This window comes from Nylanderia fulva, unplaced genomic scaffold, assembly GCF_048542155.1.
Source record: "Nylanderia fulva isolate GAGA-0341 unplaced genomic scaffold, ASM4854215v1 Scaffold32, whole genome shotgun sequence".
Lineage (NCBI taxonomy): Eukaryota > Metazoa > Arthropoda > Insecta > Hymenoptera > Formicidae > Nylanderia > Nylanderia fulva.
This window is the reverse complement of record NW_028190390.1, coordinates 1549769-1571582: the sequence shown is the minus strand read 5'-3', so window position 1 is coordinate 1571582 and position 21814 is coordinate 1549769. Positions and strand designations below refer to the sequence as shown.

The 21814-nt window shown below is 35.3% G+C and overlaps 4 protein-coding genes across 11 annotated transcripts; 1 reads left to right on the top strand and 3 right to left on the bottom strand.

Annotated features, from left to right (window-relative positions):
• Positions 1–293: 293 nt before the first annotated feature.
• On the bottom strand, positions 294–3832 carry LOC114929639 (uncharacterized). Of its 6 annotated transcripts, XR_014925190.1 has the most exons (13): positions 3646–3832; positions 3398–3443; positions 3107–3157; positions 2861–2906; positions 2512–2562; positions 2264–2310; positions 2011–2059; positions 1766–1812; positions 1512–1560; positions 1266–1312; positions 1014–1062; positions 765–813; positions 545–558 (listed from the first exon to the last, which is right to left on the bottom strand). XR_014925190.1 is itself a non-coding variant. In XM_085484841.1 (12 exons), the coding sequence occupies exons 4-11, from the start codon at positions 2891–2893 to the stop codon at positions 777–779; spliced, it is 360 nt and encodes a 119-aa protein (XP_085340967.1). In that variant the 5' UTR covers positions 2894–2906; positions 3107–3157; positions 3398–3443; positions 3646–3832; the 3' UTR covers positions 495–558; positions 765–776. The 6 variants fall into 6 exon arrangements, 5 of the variants coding, with proteins under 5 accessions (XP_085340963.1, XP_085340966.1, XP_085340964.1 ...); XM_085484841.1 differs by lacking the exon at positions 1014–1062 and having other exon boundaries at positions 495–558; XM_085484837.1 differs by lacking the exons at positions 1014–1062; positions 1266–1312 and having other exon boundaries at positions 294–558.
• Positions 3833–4727: 895 nt separating this feature from the next.
• Positions 4728–6830, bottom strand: Samtor (S-adenosylmethionine sensor upstream of TORC1). Of its 2 annotated transcripts, none has more exons than XM_085484807.1 (3): positions 6347–6830; positions 6050–6260; positions 4728–5694 (listed from the first exon to the last, which is right to left on the bottom strand). In XM_085484807.1, exons 2-3 carry the CDS (start codon positions 6179–6181, stop codon positions 4792–4794), a joined length of 1035 nt encoding a protein of 344 aa, XP_085340933.1. In that variant the 5' UTR covers positions 6182–6260; positions 6347–6830; the 3' UTR covers positions 4728–4791. The 2 variants fall into 2 exon arrangements, with proteins under 2 accessions (XP_085340933.1, XP_029169575.1); XM_029313742.2 differs by having other exon boundaries at positions 4729–5697; positions 6347–6827.
• On the top strand, positions 6211–17492 carry LOC114939422 (uncharacterized). Its single transcript, XM_029313735.2, is given in 10 exon segments — positions 6211–7060; positions 7464–7606; positions 7700–7723; positions 8180–10975; positions 10977–11152; positions 11945–12521; positions 12829–13050; positions 14034–14160; positions 14262–14333; positions 15111–17492. Coding segments are annotated over 10 exon segments (4734 nt in total). The 5' UTR covers positions 6211–6972; the 3' UTR covers positions 15620–17492.
• Positions 16477–21306, bottom strand: LOC114939423 (WD repeat-containing protein 13). 2 transcript variants are annotated; one of them, XM_029313739.2, is made up of 5 exons: positions 21084–21306; positions 20757–20999; positions 19245–19924; positions 18234–18526; positions 16477–17909 (listed from the first exon to the last, which is right to left on the bottom strand). In XM_029313739.2, the coding sequence occupies exons 2-5, from the start codon at positions 20887–20889 to the stop codon at positions 17663–17665; spliced, it is 1353 nt and encodes a 450-aa protein (XP_029169572.1). In that variant the 5' UTR covers positions 20890–20999; positions 21084–21306; the 3' UTR covers positions 16477–17662. The 2 variants fall into 2 exon arrangements, with proteins under 2 accessions (XP_029169572.1, XP_029169573.1); XM_029313740.2 differs by having other exon boundaries at positions 20757–20936.
• Between the last annotated feature and the right edge of the window lie 508 nt (positions 21307–21814).

Genomic DNA, 21814 nt, shown 5'->3' with positions numbered 1-21814 from the left:
CATGAATTTTATGAAGGACGCTGGAAAACTTTTTGATAAAAAAACGTATATCGAAAATAATTAAAATTTTATTCTCTAATAGCAAATATTAAATATACATACAAATATATATATATATATATGTATAATAATAGCATTCAGAAATCTTGATATTTGTAACATTATTTCAATATCGCTTATATATAAGATTATATAGAAGAATAAGAATTATAAAGCAATATTTTCATACATTTTTAAAGTACTATATTATTTAAAGGAATCGCAGACAATCTAAATAATAAAATACATATTAGTTAAAATTGCTACTTTTCTATTTAAAATTTCAAATTGATTTAAACCAATAATAATTAATTAGCAAATACTATATTATTCACATAGCACTCATCTTGATGATACTTATAGCATCACCTTATAATTTTGATTTTTTTAATTTTAATTTTAATATATAAAAACCGTCATAAATAAAAAAAATAAAAAAAATTAAAATAATTAAAATACCTTTATACAATTTTAAAACGTTCACTTCACTTGGGAACTGTGTATATGTGTACAGGCAACCTAAATAATTAAAATAAATATATTAGTTAAAATTACTATTTTTTCTACTTATCTTACATTTCAAACTAATGTCAATAATCAGCTAGCAAATACTATTCAAATCATGGCACTCATAGATCTTGGTGGTTAAAATAAATCATCATTTTCAATTTATTACTGAAGTTGAAAAAAAAATTACATTTGAATATGTATTAAATGAAAATTACCTGCATTCTTTGCTAGTGCTTGATCACAAATTCCATTATTTCTAGATATCTGAAACATAAATAAAAAATTCTATTTATTAATCAAGAATATTATTTATAAATGTTATGTTGAATTTTTTATAAAGTCAGAAGTAGCAAATTGAAAAATCATGGCAATCATAGATCTTGGTGATAATTGTAACATCATTTTCTTTTAATTTTGATATGTAAAAGATATACAACATTAAAAAATAAAAATGATTAAATTACCTTTATAGTTTTTAAATACCATTTCACTTAGGAACTGTGTATGGGCAATCTAAATGATAAAATAAATATATTAGTCTCAAGATTAACTTTTCTACTTAAATTTCAAATCAATGTCAAAAATAATCAGCTAGCAAATACTATTCAAATCATGGCACTCATATATCTTGGTGGTTAAAATAAATCATCATTTTCAATCTATTATTACAGTTGATAAAAAATGATATTTTTAAATATATAATAAATAAAAATTACCTGCATTCTTTGCTAACTTGATCACAAATTCCATCATTTCTAAATATCTAAAACATAAATTAAAAAAAAGTTTATTAACAAAGAATATTATTTATAAATGTTGGATTGAATTTTTTATAAAGTCAGAAGTAGCAAATTGAAAAATCATGGCAATCAGAGATCTTGGTGATAGTTATAACATCATTTTCTTTTAATTTTAACATGTAAAAGATACACAGCATTAAAAAATAAAAATGATTAAATTACCTTTATAGTTTTTAAATACCATTTCACTTGGGAACTGCGTATGGACAATCTAAATGATAAAATAAATATATTAGTCTCAAAATTGTAACTTTTCTACTTAAATTTCAGACCAATGTCAAAAATAATCAGCTAGCAAATACTATTCAAATCATGGCACTCATAGATCTTGGTGGTTAAAATAAATCATCATTTTCAATCTATTATTACAGTTGATAAAAAATTATATTTTTAAATATATAATAAATGAAAATTACCTGCATTCTTTGCTAACTTGATCACAAATTCCATCATTTCTAAATATCTAAAACATAAAATCAAAAAAGTTTATTAACAAAGAATATTATTTATAAATGTTATGTTGAATTTTTTATAACGTCAGAAGTAGCAAATTGAAAAATCATGGCAATCAGAGATCTTGGTGATAGTTATGACATCATTTTCTTTTAATTTTAACATGTAAAAGATATACAACATTAAAAAATAAAAATGATTAAATTACCTTTATAGTTTTTAAATACCATTTCACTTGGGAACTGTGTATGGACAATCTAAATGATAAAATAAATATATTAGTCTCAAGATTGTAACTTTTCTACTTAAATTTCAGACTAATATAAAAAATAATCAGCTAGCAAATACTATTCAAATCATGGCACTCATAGATCTTGGTGGTTAAAATAAATCATCATTTTCAATCTATTACTATAGTTGATAAAAAATAATATTTATAATATATAATAAATGAAATTTACCTGCATTCTTTGCTAACTTGATCACAAATTCCATCATTTCTAAATATCTGAAACATAAATTTAAAAAAAATGTTTATTAACAAAGAATATTATTTATAAATGTTAAGTTAAATTTTTTTTTAAGTCAAAAGTAGCAAATTAAAAAATCATGGCAATCATAGATCTTGGTGATAATTATGACATCATTTTATTTTAATTTTAATTTGTAAAAGATATATAACATAGAAAAATAAAAATAATTAAATTACCTTTATACAGTTTTCAAATGCCATTTCACTTGGGAACTGTGTATGGGCAATCTAAATGATAAAATAAATATATTAGTCTCAAGATTGTAACTTTTCTACTTAAATTTCAGACCAATGTCAAAAATAATCAGCTAGCAAATACTATTCAAATCATGGCACTCATAGATCTTGGTGGTTAAAATAAATCATCATTTTCAATTTATTACTGAAGTTGAAAAAAAAATTACATTTAAATATGTTGTTATATATTACATTAAATATGTATAGTTAATAAAAAATAATATTTGATTTAATCTATTATTATAGTTGATAAAAAATTACATTTAAATATGTATTAAATGAAAATTACCTGTATTTTTTGCAACTTGATCACAAATTCCATGATTTCTAGATATCTGAAACATAAATAAAAAATTCTATTTATTAATGAAGAATATTATTTATAAATGTTATGTTGAATTTTTTATAAAGTCAGAAGTAGCAAATTGAAAAATCATGGCAATCATAGATTTTGGTGATAATTGTAACATCATTTTCTTTTAATTTTGATATGTAAAAGATATACAACATTAAAAAATAAAAATGATTAAATTACCTTTATAGTTTTTAAATACCATTTCACTTAGGAACTGTGTGTATGGGCAATCTAAATGATAAAATAAATATATTAGTCTCAAGATTAACTTTTCTACTTAAATTTCAAACCAATGTCAAAAATAATCAGCTAGCAAATACTATTCAAATCATGGCACTCATAGATCTTGGTGGTTAAAATAAATCATCATTTTCAATCTATTACTATAGTTAATAAAAAATAATATTTGATTTAATCTATTATTATAGTTGATAAAAAATTACATTTAAATATGTATTAAATGAAAATTACCTGCATTCTTTGCTATTTGATCACAAATTCCATTATTTCTAGATATCTGAAACATAAATAAAAAATTCTATTTATTAATCAAGAATATTATTTATAAATGTTATGTTAAATTTTTTATAAAGTCAGAAGTAGCAAATTGAAAAATCATGGCAATCATAGATCTTGGTGATAATTATAACATCATTTTTTTTTAATTTTAACATGTAAAAGATATATACAACATTAAAAAATAAAAATGATTAAATTACCTTTATAGTTTTTAAATACCATTTCACTTGGGAGCTGCGTATGGACAATCTAAATGATAAAATAAATATATTAGTCTCAAGATTGTAACTTTTCTACTTAAATTTCAGACTAATATAAAAAATAATCAGCTAGCAAATACTATTCAAATCATGGCACTCATAGATCTTGGTGGTTAAAATAACTCATCATTTTAAATCTATTATTACAGTTGATAAAAAAACGCATTTTTAATAAAATTGTTTAATTTTAATTTATTTATAATTAGATCAGTGTATACCCTTATTTTTTAAATATATATATTGAATTTACTATATTTAAGCTACATACAGTTTGCTGATGGATTACGATTACAGATATGAACTAACCGCAAAAGAATAATTTTCTACAAATAAATAGCTATATTGCAAAAACATCTGATAATTTAGAATACATCAACGATTATAAAATTAGATTCTAATGCAGCGAATTGTTTAAAAAAATTGGATAATAAAAGAGAAATTATACATACCACGTGCATCAACAAGGAGAACCGATCAGAAAGAACTTTCAATATGGCGACAACGGAATTCATCAATTATCTCGTATATAGAAGGACTTGTTCAAAATATCTTCGATTTTAGCGCCACCTAATGCTCGTGATATAAAACTTATTGCTCTAAGAGCGTAAATTTTAAATACATTTTACTTTTGATATCTTACAATTCCTATGGAATTATAAATAATAATTTCGTTTATAAAATATATTTTTTGTAAATTATATTGTCAAGATATAATATATAGAATATTTACACTATATGTTTTCTTTAATTATAATTCTTAAATATTCTTTTCTCTTAAAATACTGCTTACACACGCAATAAAAAAACATTTTCTAAATAAAAATTTTAATATTTTCATATGATACATACATAAAATTTATATTTGTTTTGATTATTATACAATTTTATAAAATATTAAAGCTCTAATTATATATATAATTTGTTATAAAATATAATTATATATTATATATATACATATAATTAATATATTTATATTTATAATATATTGTATATATTATATATCAATTTCTATAATTATATATAAAAATGATAAGTTTTATCAAACATTTTTCAGATGGCTCGTGAATAATCCATCGAAGACTTAAACTACATTTCATTATCAAATGGTAATTCAGAAAAGGTACTCGCTAGATCAGTTTCATTGTATTCAACTGACTTTTCTCCTCTTTCCTCTTCGAAACAAATGGTCTGAAAGTCCTGTGGGATAAAAATCTCTGTCTCGGATATGTATTTCCTATCATCCTGGGAAAAACGCTGCAGCTCGCACCATCGCGTGGCGACGTCTTTGCAGGCGCATTTCCTAAACGCCAGACAGTGAATGTGACGTAGCTTCTCGTATTTGATCCTCATGAATCCCAATCTGCTCAGCGTGTACCTCCAAGACTTCATCAACCTTGCGTTTGCTCCGACGTGCTTCGAATCCGGACTCACAATGAGTAGCAGGCCGCCTATCTTCAGCACGTCGTACGCATTCCTACAGCAATTGTATCTCTGTTCCGGACATGGCAGATACTCTAGTAATAAGGAAAACACCACGGCGTCGAATGACCTTGCGGCTAGCTGATAAATCTCTCGCGCGTCTCGCGAGAGAATTCGCTCCTCTCCGATCGCGACGTTTAAAAAATCGCAGCGAAAAATTCCTCCTGTTGAATCCGGAATTAAATCTATCGCGGTGACGTCGAATGCCTCGTCGACGCTTAAAGGATTGTAACAACTTCCTACATCCAGTACTGATATTTTTGGTTCATTTTTTAAATGATCTTCCATACAGATGTCTTCATCACTGTTGTTTGTACAGCTTTCATCCAACTTTTTTCCAGTCATTTTAGCATATATATCCCGTTCTCTCTTATCGTACTTCTCTTTACCACCATTGAGAAAGTACTCCTTGCACTGGGTTCTTATCCACAACATTCTACAGTATGTTCCATTCTTCGAATCATTCTCCTTCCAGTATTTAGTGGCCAATTTTTGCATAGATGTAGCATACTTCTGAAATTTGTCTCATATCAATCTACAATATATGTATTATTAATATATAATTATTAATGTAGATAAAAATGTATTAAATATAATAAATAAAAATATGTTAAATATAATATATGTAGACATAAATATCAATATATAATATATATTATATTAAACATATAAAATTATAATATTTATGAAATACATTAAATCTGTTATATCATATATGCAATATAATATATTATATTAAACATAAAATTTAATATATATATATTATATTAAACCTATAAAATTATAATATCTATGAAATACATTAAATCTGTTATATTATATATGCAATATAATATATTAAATTTTGTACACAGCAGACGCGAACCTGTAAAACGTCATTTCGCGCCATATGACGCTCCCACGCGACTTCGGCGCCATATTGATGATATTCCGTCCGCAACAGGGCATGAGTTTCCTTCACTACATCAGCTAAGCGTTTATGCTCCTCCGTCGCCATTGCTGCATTCACTCGGCAGACGTAACCTTTTTTTCTAATATCCTCCACGTCCACGTTTTTTAAGCCAGATGGCTACGTACTTTAAACGCAATATTTCACAGTTATTTCGTGCAATTAATTACGTTTATATTAATTATTAGATGCATTGTCTGGCAACAAACTCACGTGTCATCCTTCATTCATTCCAAAACCTGGCTGTGAATATATAAATCATTGAATATCACGTCCCATCAATTCAAGAATCGAGTCCCTGCTTCTATTGGCTAAGAACGTTTCTATTCTCCAGTCCTATTGGTGGACACTTTCTATTTCCCGTTCCTATTGGCGGATATTTTCTATATCGCGTGCTTTCACATTACAATTCTCAATCCGATAGTTTCCAATATATTTTCTAATCCGTGGCACAACAACTAAACTTTCGACGAGATCTCTCGATTATTCGTCCATACGTAATCCCCGAAGAAAAAAAATCAAAAAACATCCCCATTGACGCTTTTTTCCCTCACGAGAGCGAAATGACGTGAGAAAGATCTTCTCGTACGTGCACCTTATTTCGAGAAAGCCTTATTAGAGAGAGAGAGAGAGAGCTCCCGCCGAGTGACAGGCGCATCATGCACGCTCCGGACGAAGCGTGTTCGCGTCGCCACCTTCCGTCAGAACTGCCGTCACCCGGGGAGAAACGCGCGCCCAGGCGAGGATTATGAGCCGGACGACCGTCCCCGATGACCTCGCTCGAGGATGACTTAGGAGGTCAGCTCGTCGAAAGGATAACCGGATTCCCTGGTTGAAATATGCGGAACTTACACTGGGCATGCTGCTTCCTTTGGGTGGGTCTGCCGATGTTCGCGGCCTACCCCGTACCCACGTCACCTGTCGCAGGTACATCGTCCTCGAGGAAGTTTATTGTTGGACGCGTGAAAAAAAATTACTGTCATATTTGAAACTTAAAATGTTAGAGCAATGATGCAAAAATAATTTTCTGACAATTGTCTGTGAGTGACAGCTGTCAAACTTTCAGGCAGGATGAAAGATCCACTTGAAAAATCAGTTTTGAATATATGTTTGTAATATAAATATTTTGCTTCATTTGATAAAATACATATACTGAAATCCCACATTTTTTTGTTACACTCTGTATATGCTGTTTTGTAAACAATAGAAAGCGTATTTTTTCCTAAGAAAAGATGAAAAATGATTCTATTTTTAATATGGAAATGATATAAGCTAACATTCATAAATATTACTGAAAAGACAATTGAATGACATATTTTTATTGTGCTAGGTTCACCACACACACGTGCTTCCTGGCAATGGGAACACTACTGGATGCGTTATGCGATTGCTCTGTCAAGTGTCACCGCCACAGCGTTAACTTTAGCTGGTTGCCTCTGTTGTCAGAGGCACAGAAGACCAAGAGGATTTAAGGTAGTTTAAAGAGAGATCCTAAGTAATCTTAGAAGAAATGACGTTGTTACTTTACAGCTCTAACGTAAGTCTCTGCATTTCTTTTAATTATAGGACAAAGCAGAGAATATCAAACAGGTAACATTGATATATACATATCGCGGGCTCTTTATTTCTTACTGTATAAACTGTTAAAATGGGAATGTAAAGTTAATGTTTAGTTGTCTCCTAATGAAGATTCTGTCTATATAAACTATAATTTATATCAGTATTTATATAATTATATGTATATATTATTACATAATTACATATACACGTATATTTGTCTAATAAGTTTTTATAGATGGAGTCTACGCAATTAGATAGTGCATTACGTACAACATTATAGGACTAATTTTTTACGTAGAAGATAATTCTTAAAATTTTTTGAAGCTGATTTAATTATTACAATTTGTAGTTTGTAATTAAGTAAAATAAATCTTAAGTTTTCTAATATTTTTTTAATATCTTAATTAATAACTAGCATGCGTAGTATACAGATGTTGTATGCAATGAATTTTGGAGCATAAAATAATAATATTATTATTATTATAGGAATTCAAGGATGGAAGCGTTATAGAGGAAAGCGCATTCGGTCGGTCTATTGAAGGATTGGAGTTGGATGCCTCCAGGACACTAGCTGCTTCCGAAAGAGTCCAGTTCGAGCCTTTACCAGTGGACTCCATTGTATCCGGAGCAAGGAGTACACCAAAGGCTAAAGCTAAACCTCTGTCAGCGCCACGTAACGAGGATCAAGACATCCAGGATCATTCCGTTCTGCAGGAGCCGTGCAGCGAATGGTTCAGTTCCAACGAGCTCTACGTCCCGAGAGAGAAGCTCAAGTATCTCCGAGAAATCGGTCACGGCTGGTTCGGTAAGGTCGTTGAAGGTCGCGCGGACCTGGAACAGCCGAAAGGTATATCGAAATCTGGCGGTGTGGTCGTGAGAATCCTCACCGAAGAAGCCACCACGAGGGAGAAAGCCTGGTTCCTCGGCGAGGCTACGCCGTACTTGAAACTACGTCATCAGAACGTTCTGGCTCTGCTTGGCTTCTGCCTGGAGACCGATCCGTACCTCCTGCTGTTCGAGTCCTGCCCGGCTGGTGATTTGAAAGGCTTCCTGTTATCAAATCGCGACGCCAGGTCGAGGGACGCCCTCGCCAAGGAGAATATTCCCATAAGAATCGCGATGGAGATCGCATCCGGTTTGAAGCACATGCACAGTCACGGCTTCGCCCACACGGACCTCTCCGCGAGGAACTGCCTGATCGCCCCGGACCTGTCGGCCAAGCTCGGCGACTACGGCACCGGCGTCGAGAAATATCCCGCGGACTATTACATCGTGGGAGATCGAGCCTTGCCGATCAGATGGTCCGCGCCGGAGAGTCTGAACTGCACGGACACGACGATCGAGACGCAGGAGATCACGTTGAAGGCGAACATGTGGAGTTACGCGGTTCTCCTGTGGGAGATCGTCAGCTGGGGCGAGAGGCCGTACAACGACATGAACGACGAGCAGATCATTCAGATGATCCTCGCCCTGAAGAGGCAAGTCACCCCGAACGGTACCCGGCTGCTGCAGAGCTACCTCGTCAATTGCCCGTCAAATATATGCCAGGTGACACGTCTATGTCTGAACGTCAACGCGAAGAGCAGACCGTCGTTGGACGACGTGAGACAGATTCTTCTGAATGAGCCCTCCGTTCACCAGGACTTCGAGCAACGCTGGGAGAGTCTGCGCGCAAACTCCTGCAGCAAGCAGCACGCGCGAAGCGCCAGCTTGCAGGATCTACGCGGAAGCATCGACTCCGACTACTGGACCCACATCGTGGACGACGTCCAGACCGCGGACAACGCGCTGCAGCAGTCCTCGTTTCGTCTCGGACCTGACGAACAAGTGAGGAACATCCCCGGGATGAAGAACGCCGTCCCTATATTTCAGGAATCCGGCTCGGAGACCGAGGAAGAGAGCTGGAAGGGTCGAGTCGAGAAGGGGGTCTACACTGAAAAGGTGAAGCAGAAGTCCAAGTCCGTGACGGACCTCATGGTGCTCGTGCACATCGATCCGGACTCCGACGCCGAGTGGTCGATGGGCGCGCAGACCTCGTCCTCGGAAAGGAACGCGAAGAAGAAGCTACCCGGCAGCGACAGCGACCTGAGACGCAGCGTTCCCGAGTTCGACGAGGCGTTGAAGAAACTGCGGGACCCGTTGCCGGCTAACAACGGCACCACCAAGCTCGCCAGATCGCTGGAGAACCTGGAGCGACCGAAACTCCTGACTCTGACCATGGATCAGGGTCAGACGCCGATCCTGCGATTGTCCTTGGACGACGCGGCGATGACTCCTGAGGGCAATGGCGACGCACAACGTAGTGAGAAGCACGTATTGAGACTCCTGTCAAAGGGAGACGACCCGGATCTTCCCCTCCTGCGCTATGTACCTGACCAAACCACATTCTCCGTCGAGGAGGAAGCGAGAAGGAGAGAGGAGACCGAGAATAACGTCGAGGACGTTTTGCTCTGGAATCACGCGTTGGACTCCGCTCTGGAGCACAAGGTGCCCGGTTTCTCGGACGAAACCGAGTTCAATGAGTATGTAGAATCCTCGGGATCGACTGGACAAAATGGCAACGCGCCGGAACTGGTCGTCACCTCCACGCCAGACGCAACGCACTTTCGCAACAACGTCTACGCCACCATTTACAGCGCCGACGAGAGCTTCCCCACGGCGGAGAACATGGAGCAAGTGGAAGGGAAGCTGCTGTCGAACGACGACGAGGAAGAGAGGAAGCAGCTGTCCACCCCGGACGACGAGCAGAGCTCCGACTCGGGTTTCCGGGACAAGGAGTCCTGCGAGGAAGAGGAAGGAGGTTGTCTGCCGACGTCCGGCAATCTCTTGGCCTCCGCCAACACTTCCGGATCGTCCTATGCTGAAGAGGAGCCTCTTCAGATCCTGTTCGAGCTGGACACCATCCTCGACGCGGAATATTACGCCACTGCCGGGCCTGAAAGTATAACGGAAGCTGACATTTCCACATCCGGCGTCGAGGAAACCGTCTCGCCCTCGAGACGGAACGTTCAGTCGAATCATGTATCTGCGAACGTGGAAGAGGATAGGAAGGATGGTCCAAAGGGTGAGAGAACAAACTCTGAATACGAGACTCGAGGGTTTCAAGCTGAAGACGACGTTCGATCGCGCGAAGCGGAAGCGGAAGTCGCTATTGTTAGTGCTCAGCGGGACGAGCAGTGCTCGCAAGCGGACTACGAGAACGAGGACGAGGACAGCTCGACGGTGAGCCTGCGCAGCGACAATTCCTACGTGTCGTTCAACATGGAGGAGGAATTCGTCACAGGCGATTCGGAACGAACTCAGGGAAAAGTTGCCCCAGGCGCAGATGCAGATCGTAGAGTCCTTGGAGGTTCACGACGACGACAGCGCGGCCGGCGACGTCTACGGCAAACGGTGGGACGACGAGGACGGCGAAGATTCAGCCGATCAAACTGGCGGAGGTGTAGACATTTCGATCAGGTGCGGGTTTTTTTTTTTTTTTTTTTTTTTTTCTCTCTCTCTCTCTCTCTCTCTCTCTCTATTGAAGACACGAGGTCTGAAGAAAAGTTGTTTGATTTGAAGAAAGACCAAAGATAGCGTAATTGACTTTTTTCTAAAGGTCGCTTTTCAAGGTCATTTGAAAGTTTTTTAAATAAAATCACCATATTTTTTTTTAGTAAACTAATTCCTCGTTATTTTCGATTTAAAAAGTTATAAAGGTAACATTGCCAAAAAAATAAATAGTTTAGGAAATATTTGATTGAAGTTTGACATAATTTTACTTAAACTGTGAAATATCTCGTGAAATATTCATTTTTGGCCATCGTATCCTTATAATTCTTTATGCCGAAAATTGCAAGGAATCTATTTATATTTAAAAAAATATAGTTTAATTTAAAAAACATGAATGACCTTCAAGTGACCTTCAGACCTTCAAGGTCATTTAATGAACCTTTTTGGCCATTATATTCTTATAATTCTTTATGTCGAAAATTGCAAGGAATCTATTTACATTTAAAAAATATGATAATTTAATTTAAAAAACATGAATGACCTTTAAATGACCTTAAGACTTTCAAGGTCATTTAATTAACCTTCAAGTGCCCTTTAGGAAAATGTCAGTAGCGCTATTTTCTATCCTTCTTCAAGCAACTTTTGTTCAAAACATTTTGTTGTACAATAAAAAATGAAAGAGCTTCCCTTCGGAGAAATGATCTGAATTTTAAATAGTTACAGCTTTGTCAATTGTAACAATCAATTTTCTTTTTTCAGGTACAACGTGTACGGAACGCCGCTGAGTCCCATCTTGGAGGAGCGAGAGAGCACGGTGACTTCCGAGTCGTTGATCTCGAACTCGAGGGAGACGTCGCTCATCTCTAGGGATTCGATGCCGTCCGAGGACGTGCTGCTGGTCGACACGCGTACAAACGAGATGATATTGCTGGAAGGGCTGGGGGACCGATTGCAGGACGAGGATCGGGACACCACGAACGGCGATCTGTCGGACGAGGAGAACTTTGATTACACCTCGTCTATGATGCGTCCCTTGGAGGATAAATCGCGCGGGATCATGAAGACGGGCGGAGGCAACGCGCCATTACCGAGTCCCGAGGAAGAGTCCAAGTGGCAGCAGCTGTCTTCGTCCTTTCCCTTACCTCTGCCCTTGCCCTTACAGGACGATCTGATGTCGACGAGTTTCGCCAGCGAGAACGAATGCTATAGTCAGGAAGATGAAGACGAAGAGGAAGAAGAAGAGGGCGATGAGGAAGATGAAGATGAAGAGGGAGAGGGTGAAGGAGAGGAGGAGGATGAGGACAACAGTTCCAGTTCCGGTGAATTTGTATGGAAGGTAAATTTTTGTATCAAAAATTTATACATTAATTTATATATTAATTTATAAATTATATTAATTTATAATTATATTAAATTATATTAATTTATAATTTTATATATTAAATTTATATATTAATTTATAAATTTATATATTAAATTCATATATTAATTTATAATATTAATATATAAATTAAAATATATATTATTAATTTATATATTATATATATATTATTTATATATTAAATTTATTTATATATTATTTATATATTAAGGACCTTTGTGAAGTCTTTTAGGTTCTTCTAAATCAAAATTTGCGTTTACAGAGATACAACGAGCCGCACGTCGAGCAGATACGGATCAAAAGTACCGCGAACGAGGATGACGAAGCGACAAGTACGCCAACGGCGAATACCGAATTGGAAGAGGAAGAGTTGGGTGTCGAGGAGGACGAGGAAGAGGAGGAATTCACGCCTTCGGCCTGGAACGCCACTTTAGCGCCTCATCGTTCAGCGTTGAGGTCTCCGGACAAAACGTTAAAGTCTGGGGTAAGTCCAGGATTAAGGATAAAGCTTCTGGTATAGATCAATAATATACGCAAATATAGGCTGATTCATTTTAATCGCCCCAGGCAAATATTTTCGAAAACTATGAGAGATATGAAAAAATGTTTCAAACAAAAGTTTTTTTTTTTTTTTTTTTTTTTTTTTTTTTTTTTTTTTTTTTTTTTTTTTTTTTTTTTTACTTGGAGGGGTACATAAGATGGTATTATTAGTTTGATCTTGTATAATCGTTTGAAGGTCACGTGAAGATCAATTTCTTAAATAAAATTTACTATTTTTCATTCTTGTAACTTATATCGAGAGCTTTCCAAAACACTAATAAAATATTTTTCTTTTAAGTACTTTTTGAATTATTAAGGTTTGAAATTTTATGTCAAAAAATTGTTGACTTCAAACCTTAATAACTCAAAAAGTACTTAAGAGAAAAATACTTTATTATAGTGTTTTGAAAAGCTCTCGAGATAAGTTACAAGAATGTTGGATAAAAAATATCTTCCATTTAAGAAATTGAAAGTAACCTTCAAATGATTATACAAGGTCGAATCAATGACACCATTTTATGTCTCTCTCAAAGTCGAAAAACTTTTGTTGAAAAATGTTTTCGTATCCCTCATAATTTTCGAAATATTTGCCTGAGGCGATTAAAATAAATCATCCTGTATATGCAAAATTGCTCATGACGCACGAATGGATATTAACAGCGTTCTTCTTTCGTTCCTCTTGCGATTGCTGCTTAGGATGAGTTGGTAGGTGTGTCGATTACTTAAGTACACAGAGCAATGCATGTAATTTTAACATCCTTTCCTCTCGCGTGACTCTTTCCCTTGCAGAGATTTAAATTCGAGGTATTTAGCGCAAGTATCTTTTTTTTTATAAACATTACGCTAGAGGCTGCGAATAGTAGTTGCGAATAGAATGTAGGTTTTGGTGTATTTCCCTATAATCGGACCAAATCGTCATTTGTCCAGGATCAGAAGAAGAGCGTATGGTTCAAGAAGCAACGCTACCACTGCGTATATGAGTACCCGAAGGAAACACCACCTGTGGACAGTCAGGATGACGTCACCACCAATTCGGAACCGACGTCGTACTCTGGTACAAATTTTAAACTTATAAAGCAAAACTTCTTGGATATTTTCTACATCGAATATCTAGATTCTAGAATAAAAGTGACGTTTCCTTCTTCTGGATTTTAGATTGGGAAGAAATGATCAATGAGCCACGATTAGACATGTACCCTTTAAATTACGATGACGCCAATCATACTGGTACGTGTGAGTTTAGTTACGAGATTAAAGGATTCCGCGCCACAAATACATAGGATTTTCAGTGGACTTGGCTGTTTTTCATATGTTGTAGCTTATGTCCTACTGAACAAAAAACAGCCTCAAAGATAAATAAATGGTTACTGATTTACAGCCAGTCAAACTATCTATCTAATATTTAACTTTGGAAGCTATTAGGTACATCTTTTGTTTAGCAAGTCATAAGCTACAACAATGTACGAAAAAACAACCAATTCCATCAAAAACCAAAATCCTACGTATTTAATCCTTTTTACGAGTGTTAAAAAAAGGATCATCTATTTAATACTTACAAGGGAACATTTTCAAATGTAAATAATCGATCTTGATGAAACTTGACAGGTATGTAGAGGGGTCAAAACTAAGTATTTTTTTGTCCAAACTGTTTTTCTTGGCCGCTAGAGGGCGCTGAACTTGTAATGAGTATTAACTCATTACATGAGTATTAACTCATTACAAGTTCAGCGCCCTCTAGCGGTCAAGAAAGATAGTTTGGGCAAAAAAAAATACGTCAAACTTAGTTTTGACCCCTCTGCACACGTGCCAAGTTTTATCAAGATTATTTACACTTGAAAATATTTTCTTGTTAGTCTTTGAAGATATTAATGGTAGGATCCATGATAATTAGACTTTTTTCTTGTTTTGATCAATATTACCTACTCTCAAAATATGTGACCCTTTTTAAACACCCTATCTTTTCGAAATTGTTATACATGTATTTATTATACCGTTTGTTTTTAGGAAACGATCAGGAATTCTTCGTCACCAGTTCGAATCGGCCCTTCCAGTTCCAAACCGGCGAGAGTAGATGCGTCAGCCAATTCTTTCCCGGCGCGAACGCAATCCTGTTGCCCGACGAGCGGGATGAAACGGATGGCTGCCGGCAAGAGGAGCCGCACCAGAATAACATCGACTTCGCCAACGAATACATCGAGGGCCAGCCGGGCCAGCAGCACCAATTGGGGGAGCTGAGACACACCAGGGATCGTTTGAAATTAAATCTAGTATCATCGAATAGTATACCGTCCGTCCCTTTCGTTCCTGCGAAACAGCCGCACTCGGGGGAGCAATTAATAGAGAACCACGAATCGGAAGAACCTGAGAACGTCATCGCGCAAGACCAATGTATCGTATCGAGCGACGATGACGCGTTGCCAAAGGTGCCTCACGAAGATGTCCAGGCTGATTTAGCTTCTACGAGGAACCTCCAGCGCGACAGCCGGGAAACGCTGGAGTCTACCGAGAAGTGAAGTGTTTTAGCAATGAAAAAAACTAAAGTCTGATAATGGTGTACTGAAGGAGAAACACAGTTCAGTCCGTCCGAAACAATCTCGTCGTGGAAAATAGCCGTCGATTTTCCTCGTTCAACGCATTCAATGAAGTTATCACCGATGAGATTTACTATCATGCGTGACACACGAATCTCGAACAAATGTATATAATAGATCTGAGGATGTAGCGAATATCGCGTGCTCGAGGTGACTTACGCCAAGGTCAATCGGTTGTCTAGCGGATTTTGTTAGCGCGGAGTTGTTATGTAGTTGTTCTCTGTAAAATAAGTACGAAAAAATGCGTGTCACTATATAGATAATTGCGGCTTTATTGTCATGGATAAAGCTTCCTATTTCGCATGTGATGGTTCAATAATCGTGATAGAACAAACGAGGGACAGAGGGGAACTCTATATATATATATATAAAATGGACACAAGTATTAATTCTAGACAATCGATTCGTAGAGAAGCTACATCGAAAAAAAAAATTCGTTGCACGTGTAAATAGTTATTTATAGCGTAATCGTTAAAAACAAACAGTAGTGCCTATGTAGAACGACACAATTATTTTTGCGATTGTCTATAAGAGACATATAACTGTCTTTCATTATTTTTTTCCTTTTTGCTCTTTACCGATACTCATTATCGCACGATATTTCTCGATATTAACTAAACATTATTAACAATCCGCTCTCTATTATCAAAGTATTGTATAGCAGAATATATGGGATACTTTCCATCCCGCTTATTAAAGACTCTTGTGGCGAAGGAAAAATCATGGAAAAAATATACTTGCACGTCTAATTTTCTACACGATTATATGTATCGTATATATTGATAGATTTTTACTTTTATTAGATCTGTGATGAGAAAATACGATGCGTAGATCGGTCCAATTTTATATTGAATTTAAGAAAAAAAAAATACATTTGAATTGGAAAATCGCGTATTAATCGTATTTAACACGAGAATCTCTGCCAATCTTCGAGCTTGTTTTTCTTTTCGAATATACGTGATACGCGATTATGTTACATTTGCCTCTCTTTTCTATAGTGGCATATGACAAAACTATTTCGAATATTATTTACTTTTATACTAAAATAGAAACAATTTTGTGACCGATTTTTTTCGCTTAAATATATTAATATACACTATGTGCGAAAGTATACAAACATTGATAAATCCACAATACGTGGTACGTCGTAAAAGATATTTCTATAGATCTCAAAAATATATTTGCGGACGCGCGATAAACATAATTATGAACTTAAATACCATTTTAGAGAGATTTTTACAAGTATTTATTTGCGATATAATGTGTATATATATATATATATATATATATATATATATATATATATATATATCGTACAATTATTCATACTGGACAACACTGGATAGAAATCATTGAAACCAGAACGAATCGATGAAACAGAATAATATTGAAAGTTATACGAACAAATTCACTCTCGTCACGTCTCTCGCTCTATCATCACACTACTATTATTACTATTAATACTGCTTTTGTGCTCACTATAATATAAAATGAAATAGAGAACAATTAATATATTGTTATACAGAAAGAAGAAGCGCTGTGTTTATTAAATCGACCCAAAAATTTTTATTTTCTCCAAATTTTATATTAATTATTCATTTTTATTTACACAAGCATAAGACATAGATCCGCGATATGTACAAACTTCTATATTTTAGACAAATCTATACATTCCTACATGACGCTTTACATAAGGTTTGTTCTTTTCAGCTGAACTAGTCCAGAGTTTATTTCTTTCCTTCCAAAGAAACTCTAAACTAGAAAGTACAAGTGAAAAGAACAGACCTATAATTAAGGTTGTGGTCAAAAACATCATTCTATCTTTGTTTTCTACATTTCATGAGAATAAAAATAGAATAATGTTTCGAAACACTTATTAAAATCTTATATTATAATTTGTGCCTTAGAACTCGATCAAATTGTTCTTCCTTTTTTCTCCTCCAATGAAATCCCGAAGAGAATGCTTTACAAATGACGCTGATGATTGCGCCACAAGATAATCTGTCCGTCGTGATCCGCGGATGCCAATAGGGATTCGTCGTAATTAAAGGCTAAGGCTAACGCGGGTGTCGCGTGACCGAGCAGTCGATTGATCCTGGCGGCCTTTCCCTCCCTCGCTGAATCCAGCAAGTGAACGGCCCCGTCTTCTGATCCAGTGGCTATTAAACACGCACCCATTTGCGGACAGAAAGTGGACCTCAACGAATAATGCCTGTGAAATCACATACTTCATTAAAATGTACTAGATCCTAGAAGAATGCAAGACTATACTTGCTGGAAAGCTGCGATCAAAATAAAGAAATTTAAAAGTAGGCTAATTGATTAATGGAAAACACGGAAAGTATATTTTGTAGGCTAAAATATAGAGATAATAGCATAATGTGTCCAAAAATGTTTAATATAATATTAAGTGTTTAATTTAATATAATATTAAGTGTTTATATATATAACTATTAAAATTAATACTTAAAAACAATTTTTGATACTATTCTATTATGTTCAAAGCATAAAGTGCCTATCCCTAATAAAACATTACCTATGCTTGATAGGATACTTTCTCCAGAGATACAGAGAACCGTGATGGTCCACGACGCGATACAACAGAACAGCGTTGCAGGCGCTGCTGACTAACAAAGCTGCCCAAGGAGCGTCCTTGGACAGCCAGGAGCGCCAGGAAAGGCTGGTTATCATCCCGCCGGTCTCCTGTACCCGCTGCAACTTGGTCAACCGTCCTACACCGGGTTCCAATCGAAAGGACACTATGACACCCCTGTCGTTTCCGGCCCAAATCACCGAACCGCCGCTGCCCTCGCAAGCAAGGGAGAGAATCTGCAAGGTACATTCCACAAAATTGATATACAAACTCCCTCTTCCATAACAATACTGAAGAATAGGAATAGGCACTTCATGCTTTGAGCATAATAGCATAATATGTCAAACATTGTTATTAAATATTGTGTCATAAAATATTAAGCGTTTAATTCAAAATAATATTAAGTATGTACTATGCACTATGCATAACTATTAAAATTAATGCTAAAAACAATTTTTGTCATATTATGCTATTATGCTCAAAGCATAAAGTGTCTATCCCTACTGAAGAATAACCAGAGTTGCGACCGTTACTCTATAAAAGTAACGCGTTACCGTTACTCGTTACTGATTTTAAAAAATAACGTGTTACCGTTACTCAATAAGTAACGATTCGTTACTTTTCGTTACATTTTCGGTTTTTGTAATGCTAGAGCCTATTATTATTAAAATGTATAATTATATATAGGAAGCTTTATATATATATATATATATATATAATATTAAATCAACGTCATCTTTAATATTAAAGCACGCCATCTATTGAATAGATATAAAGATAACAGAGGACTGAGAGAACTAAAAAGTAACGATAAGAGTAACGGTTAATTCGTGACCGTTACTGTAAAAATGTAACGACGTTGCCGTTACCGTTACAGATAGAAAAAAGTAACGGTAACGACGCGTTACAAGTAATGCGTTACTTCTCAATTCTGAGAATAACGAAGAGACCGACCTTTCCACCGATTTTGCAGGATCCACCGCGCATATATATACCGGTGGACACGTTCAAGATCTGGATCAGTCCCTGGGAGTTCCCGGCCACGACGAGATTATTATTGGCGGGTATGAAGCTGCAGCAGAGGACCTCTGCGCGCTGCTGATCGTTCACCACTCGCAGGCAAACGGATTCAGCGTCGGGGCACACTCTCCAGAGACGTATCGTCGCGTCCAAGGAGGAGGAGACTATCAGGTCGTTGCTGATGCTCCAATCGAGGGCGGTCACGCCGCCAGAATGACCTTCCAGCAGCGCAATGACCTTCGGGAGCGTGCCGATGACCTCGCATATAGACAGGCTGCCGTCCAACGAGGCGCAGCACAGCTTGGATCTGTCGTTGTTGGCGAATTTGAGCATCGTCACAGCCGTTTTGTGCTGATCGAAGACGTGATGGACCCCGGCGAACGCAAAATTCTCCGCCGTTGATCTCCGCTGCGCGAGCTGATGCTTCTTCAGCTTGCCCTCCGATGGATCCTCGCTGATCGAGTGATTTCCCAAGCTACTTTGCTCCTGTTGCCTCTCCCCGTAACGTCGTCGCAATAATTCCGACCGCAGTTTCAAGTATCTCGCGCTGATCTCGGGATCTCTGGAAGGTTTCTCCCGAAGCAGCTGATTTCTTCGACGAATATATAACATACCTGTATCGAGAAGATATATAAATATATTGATATATTATTATATCAGACAAATATTATAATAATTACATATAAGTTTATTCATAAGTGGATTTTAGCTTTTGATGGAACTGGCTTTTTTCCATATGTTGTAACTTATGACTTACTGAACAAAAGATGTAATAGCCTCAAAGCTAAATATTCGTAGTTACTGAATTACAGTCAGTCAAGCAAAATCCTAATTTTGCGTGTTTGACTGGCTGGAAAGCAGTAACCATCTATTATTTAGTTTTGAGCCTATTACATTATTTGCTCAGCAACTCATAAATTGCAATATGTGAGAAATCAGCTGATTTTACTGGGATTCAATTTCTTCTAGGATTTTATATGGGTTCAACGAGACTATTATAAAACAGCCAATTCCATCAAAAGCTGAAATCCTATATATTTGGTGCAGGATCCTTAAATCAATTATATAGGGTGTCCCATTTTAATCGATCATCTCTTGCAACTTTGCAGGGAACAGTCGTAGAGAAAAATGTTTCAGGCAAAAGTTGTATAGCTCCAAGGGAGACATAAGATGGTGATCTTGGCCTTGACCTTGCAATCAAACAGGCCTGAGACATTTTTCTCTACAATTGCTCCCTGCAAAGTTACAAGGAGTGATTGATTAAAATGGAACACCCTATATACATTATATATACATATATGTATACATATAATATATTATACATAATTATATATAATATATATAATATAAAATAATTTTTGTAATTATATATATAATATAAAATAATTATTGCAATCATTTTTTAACACAACACATCCTGATAGATATAAATGAGACGTTGCGTACCTAGACTAGGGAGCTTGTTAGCTCGCGACGTATTATACTTTGCATCCAGCGCAAAGACTTGTTGATGCCACATAGTGGTCATTTTTCCTGGCGTGCTAGCTTCGATGATACTGACTCTTCGTGATTCTGTCATCGATGTATGTTACGTTTCATGATTTATACTTGATTGCACATCCCTCTCTTTTTGGAGATACAAATATTTTCATCAATTATTCATTTTATAAAATTTATATGCGCAAGCAGCTGTCAAAAATCAGCAGAACAACGTTAAAAATATATATTTTCGTCCTTATTTTTATCCAATTAATAATAAATATTGATTCGTACCCTTTTTTTCTCCGAAACAGACTTTATTTTTACGTAAAACTTTTATTTCCTTTTCGTTTTAATATTCAGCATCGTTAGAGAAAGTCGTTGTAATTCTTTTAGACGTCATTTTATTCGATTAATCATCGCTTCTAAATTTCTTTTAATTTTTGCATTTCCAGGTTATATTGTCTTCATCGCTTCATACACATACACACATCTATATCACACTCACACATATGCATGAAAATGTATGCGGATGGAGGAAAAAATCTCGCGCATGCGCAATAGCAGAAGCGCTAGCAGACGCTTTTTTCTGTCAAACATCTCTTGTAATAAACAAATATTATTAAAATTCCTCATATAAATAAATTTTTTATATATGTATATAATTTATATTAATATATACATATGTATTAAATTATATATAAAAAATATTTAAAAAATTTAATATTTTTTTAATCATGTTTAATGAGCACAATTTTAATATTATATAAATACTAAATATATTTATATATTTTATTAAATATTAATATTATTTATGCACTTATTAATATATATATAAATTAATATTGCTACTATAAATTATAATAAAAAATATAGATTATATAAACTCCAATACATTATACAAAACATATTTGTCAAAGTCGATGTGTTTACATATGTACGAAAAAAAGATCTGTCTTATTTTGTTTATGATTAGATCAATTATCGCACAAACAATTCAGACAAAATATCAATTTCAAAATAAA

Bases quoted from the DNA above. Each gene is read 5' to 3' on its own strand.
- LOC114929639 (XM_085484837.1), bottom strand. From the start codon at position 2,893: ATGGAATTTGTGATCAAGTTGCAAAAAATACAG. The intron at 2,060-2,263 runs GTAAATTTCATT...TTTATCATTTAG, and splicing joins CAAGTTAGCAAAGAATGCAG to ATTGTCCATACACAGTTCCC. The intron at 1,813-2,010 runs GTAATTTAATCA...TTTATGTTTTAG, and splicing joins GGTATTTAAAAACTATAAAG to ATATTTAGAAATGATGGAAT.
- Samtor (XM_029313742.2), bottom strand. From the start codon at position 6,181: ATGGCGACGGAGGAGCATAAACGCTTAGCTGATGTAGTGAAGGAAACT. The intron at 5,698-6,049 runs GTTCGCGTCTGC...GACAAATTTCAG, and splicing joins CGCGAAATGACGTTTTACAG to AAGTATGCTACATCTATGCA.
- LOC114939423 (XM_029313739.2), bottom strand. From the start codon at position 20,889: ATGACAGAATCACGAAGAGTCAGTATCATCGAAGCTAGCACGCCAGGA. The intron at 19,925-20,756 runs GTACGCAACGTC...TTCTCGATACAG, and splicing joins TAACAAGCTCCCTAGTCTAG to GTATGTTATATATTCGTCGA. The intron at 18,527-19,244 runs GTCGGTCTCTTC...TGTACCTTGCAG, and splicing joins CCTGCAAAATCGGTGGAAAG to ATTCTCTCCCTTGCTTGCGA.